Below are 9,118 nucleotides of genomic sequence, written 5' to 3'. Positions count from 1 at the left end.
GTGTAGTTTCTATATTTTTGTTACCTATGTCGACATAGGTAACTTGATCATTAGTTAAAACCGCATGCATTTTTGTAACCGTCTATTAGCCAATAATTTGTGAAAATTAGAAGCTCTACAAAAATGGCTATAGTAATAATTAAAAATACAGTTTTGGGAACAACAAAAACCTATCTGAATGACTAAACAAACAATTTGGACGAACGCCTTCTGATAGTTTAGCTTCGAGAAGGGGGAATGCCACAAGACATTATCATGTTGCAGTATATTTTCTTTTAGGGAAAGATGATACTTGTTTTCTTGTTTTGTACTTTTAATGTCCATTTTAAATTTACTTCGAGTTCTCAAGTTGCGAAGAGAATAACTGCGCATAACTTGTTTAATGTAACAAAGCAAAATTCACCTTGACATCATTAAGAGGCCTCAACACCTGTGTCTTTTCTTACGAAAACAACACATTTTTTTATTTGGCTGTACTCTGAAATGCGTTAAACTACAATAATTTTGAAAACTAGTACCCATTTTTCAATAGTTATTCGATGCATATATCGTAGTACATTTTTAAATGAAGTTTTAAATTTTGTTGTAAAAATTATTATTATTCACAATACCCTTTACCACTCAATTTCAATTGTAATTTTTATTAATACCTAATAACAAATGTACTCGCCAACAAAAAAAAAAAATCAATTCGATCACAGAAATCAAAATTCAAAGAAATCTCTGAATTTTATCAGGAGAATATAGCATATTATATTTTTTGAGAAATTGCCGACTTTTTAAAAAATCTGATATCTTCCTCAGAATTTCAGTAAAAATTATAAACATTTCTGAGTTTTATAGAAAAATTTATACAAATAACTACTGTCTTATGGTGCAAAGTGATTTTAACGCATGTTTAGTTACTTGGGATGATAACCTTGATTTAAAGCCAACGCAAATTTCTTCCTTCTCCCCTATTTCTAAACCCTATCCCCTAGAACGGGGGGAAACTTTTGTCTATATTTATCTTTTTCCATCAACGTTTTAGAACACAAGGTCTGAAAATTAGGCTGAAGGTAGATCTAGTGCGGGGATAAAAAAAATTATGGAATTTTTTTTAGCTGAACCAACAGTGAACAATATTTACTCAATTTGAACGCTTTGCAATATGTTTCTTCGTCTTTCTGGCATCGTCTCTGCAAATTAAATACCGAGGGCCCTCCCGAATTTATGGCACACATTACCTATATTGTGTTGGTATATTTTAAGTTATTGTTGTTTACTCTGTATAATCAGGTGTAGTTTTCATATTTTTGCTAACTGCTCGACACAGGTAACTCGATCTTCATTCGTTAGATTCCCTCACATACCTACAGTTGTTCTTAACGTTTAACATTCTCGTTTACCGCAGTATACTCTCATTCGATTTATAATGGCAACTATCAGTTACTACTTTATTGTTTTATCTGTCTGTGTTGTCTGTACGTTTGCAGATGGTACGTATAATTTAAATTTTTATACCACAATCCATATATATATATATAAATATTATACATATATGTTATTCTCTGATTTACTAGCTATCATATATATATATTTTTTTTTTTAGGTAGATTCAAAAAAGATGACTTAGCTCTCTATACAAGATTTACGGGTAATTAACACATTAAACATGTATACAATATTACATACAGATAATATTATGGAAATGTCATATTATTATAACAATAATCATAGGCAAACAAAAGACTTCATTTTTAGTGGGGTCTATACAATATAGTGCATGTAATTTATTAAAATGTTTTGGCCGACTGGACACTCTACACGAATTAAAGGGATTCATGCCTTCCTTACCTATCCCTATGTCTGGCTATGATTATCCAGCGACACGGTAGTGGCGCGTTGCTAAGTAAAAAAAAAAATTGAATTAACAATTATTTTTAAAAGATGCTTATTTAAAAAAAAATTGAACTTAAAAGTGAAAAATAATTGTTTAACGAGAACTATCTACCAATGGGTTGTAATTCAGTTTTTAAAAATACAATTTCAAACAATGTTAAACGTCTTTAAATTTGGACTAAAAAGAAAAGCTAGTTTGTTTATACCTTTGTTGCACAGGGTCACATATTTTTAGTTAAAATTTAAAGATGTTTAACATTATTTAAAATTTTAGTTGATTTTCGATTGGTTTCAAAGTAATTGACGTTTTAAAAGATGTAGTACAAATATATGGTTAGTTAATGTACTTGCAAAAAACTTTTACAAAAAAAATATATTACAAATAAAAGTTTTTTTTACCAATATTTAGAAAAACATGTTTTTAAACAAAATGTATTAATTTATTTTTCACTTTTTACTTTTATTTAAAGGTGCTTAATGATTGTGAGTAGATTACTATTTTATTTAAATAGTTAAGGCACTATTTTTTCAAAAAACATGTAACTTTAAAGAAAATGGTCACTATATTTGACCGATTTACTACATTTATATTGGCGCATATACTCTCTTAAGTACTCATAAAATGTAATTAATAAAAATATTGCCGCAACTCTTTTTGTTAAAATATTATTAAAATACCGACGTGCCATTGTAATTATATATTGTGTAATATATTTCCAATTTAATGAACAGTTTTGAAATTTTTAATCCCAGAACAAAAACCGTTATGAAAATATTTGCAAAATGACAATAATTATTTTAGAAAACGTTACTATTTTTTTTTCTCCAAGTAAAGTAAACAAAATAACAACGATGATAATTTCGTTATTAAAGTGTTGTTAAAGTAACGGTTTTAAAATAATGACTTGTTTTTCAGTTTAGCTTTAATTATGATTTCTTACAGTAGTGTACTCTATCCCGATTAGATTTAAATGTACTATAATGCTAATATTTAAAATTTGATAGATTATAATATAATTATTTGATAGGCGAGGTTAGCAATAGTATTATAATGTGTATAGAATTATGTATGTCATAATTATAAAATTATGGAAAAATATAATGTGACTTTTATCCAATTGTACATTATCTTCCCCTATTATTTATGGAGCACAAAACTTTTTTCCAAATCTGACTAAAGCATTCGTTGGATTTATCATTATATAATTAATGAAGTTGTGTAATTTGTTTCAAAACATTTTTATTATTGGTTAAAAGTAGAGTCTATTGTTTTTTATCATAATCAAACAACACTATTACCGAACATTTAAATATTAACTGGTATTGTAGTCTGTTGATAATCACATACTAAATTAACGTTTTAGTATTAAAGTAATATGGTTTTTTATTCCAGACTCGGGTGCTATGTTTTTGGTATCTGAAGGTAAAAATATATATATATATAAAATATATATGTGTTCTCAGACAAAATGTTAATTTATAATATTTTCCTTGCAGACGGTAAAAATCCGCAAAATGACTATCGAAGTAAATATGACATTTTTTAATTTAGTTTCAGTTAAAATAATAATTGTATTAAGGTAATATTGTATTATAATTATATTTTTCATTGCAGGTACATGGCCCGGTCATGGTAATAAAGGTATGTCTTCAAAAGTTATTTACTGTTGTATCAACTATATTTTATTTAAAATTACAAATTCTAAAAAAACCCACCACAGTGGGGTCCAGTCATAGTGAAGACCGGGGGGGGGGGGGTCACATGTTTAAAGAAATTATTATAACCAAAAGTGGTAAAATCACATTTGAAATGAATTTTTTTTTTATAAATTTAGTTAAAACTTAAATTTAACATTAATTCAGTTTGTGGTGAGGGGGAAAGTGCCCACCATTTGTTACACCTATGGAAAAATATTTCGGCACAGATATTTTATAATTATGTAAAACAATTTGTGTAATTTAATATCATGCTATATAAAAAAATGTTCTCCTTTACAGATGCGATATTTTTTATAAAACCACAGTGAGTGTTCATATTTTTATCAACGTTTTACTAGGACAAACATTTTCAACTTATTTTTTACAAGGCCAAAACCAGTTAAGTTCAATGGCTAATTTGTATCAACTTTTGTGAGGGTTATAACAAATTAAGTAGTTTTTACCTGGGTAACGTTTTCAATCGCTGATAATAAGGGTATATATGTATTTTTTTTTTTTTTTTGTTTTAAGGGAAGGGATGAATTTTGAATTGTTGCCATTATAAAATACCTTATGTGAACGATTTTCGATTTGCTGATCGAAACACGACCTCATACATTTTTTAAGATATACTTATGCTATTTCACAGGATGATTAAAAACTAAAGTTATATTCATTTTATTTTAATTACCAATTAGTCTTCCTGTCTACGATAATGTTATCAAACAGCTCGACGAAATGGAGATAGACGATGAGGAGAAGTACAAAATTCGTATGCTTTTTTATCCAAATGATTGGCGCTTTGGAGAAATTGAAGTAGAGGAAGTACAAACTCCGATCTAGACTTTAATCTTATTGGTTTGGGCATTAATAAATTTATTATATTATTATGTTATGTTACTGATGTATGATTATATTATTATACTAATTTTAATGATACTTCTCGGAATGGAAAAAAAGAAAACCTTATTCTAAGTATGAATAAAATAATAAAATCACAATTGTCGAATAATAATAATACATATTGAATTTTAAATAAACATTAAATTATAATAGTTTTACTAATTTAATAACATAATAAAAATATATAATGTGTAAAATATGTTTTTCGTGATTGATTGATTTTAAAAACTTATTTATAGATATTGTCAAATATAGCATAAGTCCTCTTTCAATTTGGTGTTTATATCTTTTTTATTTTCGTCAAGAGCCACTTAAGGGTAATCTTTCAAAACTGCTTGATTCGCATTTTACCCTAGTTCCAAAAACTACCGGGAAGAACTACTTTTACCAAAGATTTATATTGATATGAATACTTTAACCTATTACTTGACTTTATTTTATCTTTTTCAAATAAACAATAAGCACAAAAAAAAAACACTTTTATCCTATAATTTTTGTTTTAATAAACATATTTAAGATCCACTCGTAGGTCAGATAAGCATAAATAATATGTACTATAATACATGATAAAAAATATAATTCTTTTTGTAATTACTCTATAATAAAGAAAAAATAAAAAAAAATAGAGGTACTCGTACTACACAGCTGGAGCTAACTAAGGAATTTTATTGAATTTAATGGTTACTTTTTTTGGGACACTATGGTTATATGAGTAAATAGGTAAAGTCAGTAGCCAGTAAAGATATGAGCCAGCTTTGGTTATTAATAATAACAATTTATTACAATGCACTTATAAACATTTTCAAAATATACATAACACCCAAAAACACGGCCCAATGGAGGGGGGGGGGCGATTGCCTCATGGCGGATTTTAGATGGTAGGGGCAACATCTAAAATCCGCCACTGAGTAAAGACCCATAAATTATATTACTATGTACTGGGATAAAATTACAGCTATATTAAAATAATTTTCATGAAAACTTGATTCCCACCAAACACAAAACTATACACATTTTTTGTACTGTGTTAAATTTTAAAGATTTTTCATATGTTTACATTGCTACAGTAATTCAAGAAAAATGGTACAAACACTTAAATATACAAACGACAAAACGAAATATGAAAACAACTAGTTTTTGCTAAAGAGCAATGATAAAGTTGAATTTGTTTGATACCAACAGGCAACAGACATTAATCATTTGTTAACATTGCAACAGACCTTGTGCAATAGTCGAATACAGACAATTTTGTTTAACTCTAATGTAGCTAAATATATTCGGGTGGAAACAAAATTATATTGTAATAATATTATAGACATTTAGAAATAATTATAAAAATATGAAATGTATTTGAGGTTAAATGGTAGTGGTTTCAGGGTTTCTGTTTATCGTATTATGCTTGTACTATGAATTATTTTCATTTACACAATACCCATATTTTACAAAAATGATTCAAATAAATTGTTACTTACAAAAACACATTTACTTTAACTACCGAAAATTGCACCAAAATTAGTTAAATAACTTTTTAGTAACAAATGAAATTGCAGTTGTCAATAAAAACTCACAAACATAAAACCATATTATTAAAATACCAGGCTCCATGTCAAAGACTGACAAACAGTTTAAATTTATATTTTGTAAGTTATAGATAACTTGTAATCCAACAATTTATACATTTTATTATTATTGTGTTTCTTCTAATAGGTTGTCTAAATAGCTTATTCTGCATTAAACTCATTGTATTATTGTTTATTAATAGTTTATTATTCATAATGTAAGAGGGTATCCCGTATTTTCGGAGTGGTGCCTAATAAATCGTTGAGATAGTATAAGTAATTATATAAATCAAATTAATTGGATTTTTATGTTTTTTAATGTCTATTACGCCAAATCCTATGGTACACGGATTTTGCGTAGAAGATATAATATTAAAAACCATAGAAAACGAACAGATTGGTGTAAATTTAAAGTTAAGACGCTGACAGTCTTTACAATTTGCAGAAGCCACTCACTCTAAGTACAATCTAAGTTAGAGTACACCAGTAGAAAAATATCGTGCACGTGTATTGTTAAAATAATAACATATTTTGATATTTAACTAGAAAAATATGTAGGTTACTCATATACAAATACATAAGTTTAAAGAAAACCAGATGTGTAACTAATGTGTTCTGATGGCTCATGCTTAACTACATCATCATAGGGTATTTGTAAAATTTTAGAAAAACTAAAGCAACTCACAGAAAAAATTACTAATAGTGTTAAATAAACACATACATATAAAACACTTAAAAAGCTACATGACTAACAGAAACATATTGGAACTCATCCCGGGTTTGGAGGATAACGTAAATAATACTCGTTTCAAGGTCTAAATGATCTTCAGTTTATCTTCCCAGCTAAATGCTCATACTTGCTACAACATATTGTAAGACAAGAATGACACGTAGTCCGTATCCCATTATGTCTATTGATTGGAGGCTAGGTCAGGATTTTCGTTGGAAAATAATTAACTGTATTCAATTATTGAATAGTTAAAATCGTGGCTTTTGTACAATACAGAAAATTCGACTAAAATTGAAATGGTAGTTTTATATTTTTATCTACTAATTATACATTAGCGCTTTAGTGTATAAAAAAAATAAAGAAAAAAATTAAACATTTCCTCCGCCCCAGGTCAAAAAAAAAACCAATATTTAGTGAAATTATTTAGATTTACCATTATAAATAAAAAAAATTCAGTTCAACAAAAATACAAAAAAAAATTGTTTCATAGTGTATAATTTGCCTACTTAATGAGTATTATTTTATTTTTAGCTATTTTTTTATAATCGCCAAAAATTAACAAAATAAGTATTACAATATAAATTAAAAAACATAAAATTAAAACTTTAAAAAATTGAAATTTTGGATTTAAAAATTTTCAAATACAAGCATATGTTTTTAATTCCATAAACGTGTAGACTATACATTTTAAAGAATGTCAGTGTTTAAACTTTAAATTTACACTAATCTATTCGTTTCCTATGGCTTTTAATATGCCTATTACGCCAAATCTGTGTACCATAGGATTTGGCGTAATAGACATATTAAAACATAAAAATCCAATTAATTTATTTTATATAATTACTTATATTAACTCAACAATTTATTAGTCATCACTCAGAAAATATTGGATACCCTCTTCTATTATGAATTATAAACTATTTATTTACAATAATACAATGAGTTTAATGCAGAATAAACTATTTAGACAATCTAATATAAGAAACACAATAATAACAAAATGTATAAATTGTTGGATTACAAGTTATCTATAACTTACAAAATATAAATTTAAACTGTTTGTCAGTCTTTGACATGGAGCCTGGTATTTTAATAATATGGTTTTATGTTTGTGAGTTTTTATTGACAACTGCAATTTCATTTGTTACTAAAAAGTTATTTAACTAATTTTGGTGCAATTTTCGGTAGTTAAAGTAAATGTGTTTTTGTAAGTAACAATTTATTTGAATCATTTTTGTAAAATATGGGTATTATGTAAATAAAAATAATTTATAGTACAAGCTTAATACGTTTTAAATAGAAACCCTGAAACCACTACCATTTAACCTCATATACATTTTATATTTTTATAATTATTTTTAAATGTCTATAATATTATTACAATATAATTTTGTTTCCACTCGAATAGATTTAGCTACATTAGAATTAAACAAAATTATATGTGTTCGACTATTGCACAAGGTGTGTTGCAATGTAAACAAATGACAAATGTATATGTTGGTATCGTAAAGTTTCAATATTATTATTATTCTTCGGCAAAAACAAGTTGTTTTCATATTTTGTTTTGTCGTTTATGTATTTAAGTGTTGGAATCAATTTTCTGAAATTACTGTAGCAATGTAAACAAATAAAACATCTTTAAAATTTAACACAGTACAAAAAAAATGTATAGTTTTGTTTTTGGTCGAAATCAAGTTTTCATTAAAATTATTTTTATATAGCAGTAATATTATCTCATAACATATTGAATAAAACAAACCTTCACACACAAGCCATACACCGATAACTTTTATTCAGCCCAACCTGACCCGGCCCGGAAAATTAATTTATTATTCCGCCCTAAAAAGAATGGGCCTCCATATGAGTAAATGAAATTAATTTGTACTCCGTTGTTGAAAGTAATCTTAAGACATATCGAATAAAATGAGAAATTTATTAATATTATTCATGTGTAGCATAATTTTTTTTAACCCCTACATTGTGGTAATTTTCCTTTTTCCTTTTATTTTTTTAAAACTGATCATGTTCGGTTTGTAGGGTTTTTTCCCTTTGCGTTTACCTAACAACCAAGGCGTGGTCCTTTATTTTGTCCAACCAAAGGCGAATTCCATGACTACCAGCCAGTTAAGGCAATCCTTTTAGCCGTGACCGCTTGGCACGGACTCGGATATGACGAACCCAAACAATTTCCCAAACCCTATTCCTTAGAACGAGTGAAAATTGTTGTCTATAATTATCTTTTTCCATCAAAGTTTTAGGACTCGTGGTCTGAACATTAGACTGAAGGTAGATCTAGTGCAGGGCTGACAAAATGTAGGGAATTTTTTGGCTGAATCAACAATGAACA

The 9,118-nt window shown here is 27.2% G+C and overlaps 1 protein-coding gene across 1 annotated transcript; it reads left to right on the top strand.

The window, feature by feature from the left end:
• Positions 1-1,286: 1,286 nt before the first annotated feature.
• Positions 1,287-4,587, top strand: LOC126833662 (uncharacterized). Its single transcript, XM_050565110.1, has 7 exons — positions 1,287-1,478; positions 1,592-1,636; positions 3,275-3,304; positions 3,379-3,408; positions 3,497-3,523; positions 3,880-3,904; positions 4,278-4,587. Exons 1-7 carry the CDS (start codon positions 1,415-1,417, stop codon positions 4,420-4,422), a joined length of 366 nt encoding a protein of 121 aa, XP_050421067.1. The 5' UTR covers positions 1,287-1,414; the 3' UTR covers positions 4,423-4,587.
• Positions 4,588-9,118: the final 4,531 nt, after the last annotated feature.

This window comes from Adelges cooleyi, unplaced genomic scaffold (genome assembly GCF_023614345.1).
Source record: "Adelges cooleyi isolate 19-005CV unplaced genomic scaffold, UGA_ACOO_1.1 ACOO_flye_CR_arks_rails_tigmint_CR_PRNA_2, whole genome shotgun sequence".
NCBI classification, from domain to species: Eukaryota; Metazoa; Arthropoda; class Insecta; order Hemiptera; family Adelgidae; genus Adelges; species Adelges cooleyi.
This window is presented reverse-complemented; position numbering and strand designations above follow the sequence as displayed.

Coding starts and splice junctions, on each gene's coding strand:
- LOC126833662 (XM_050565110.1), top strand. CDS start 1,415: ATGGCAACTATCAGTTACTACTTTATTGTTTTATCTGTCTGTGTTGTC. Junction 1,637..3,274: donor TCTCTATACAAGATTTACGG/GTAATTAACACA, acceptor TTTTTATTCCAG/ACTCGGGTGCTATGTTTTTG. Junction 3,524..3,879: donor GCCCGGTCATGGTAATAAAG/GTATGTCTTCAA, acceptor TCTCCTTTACAG/ATGCGATATTTTTTATAAAA.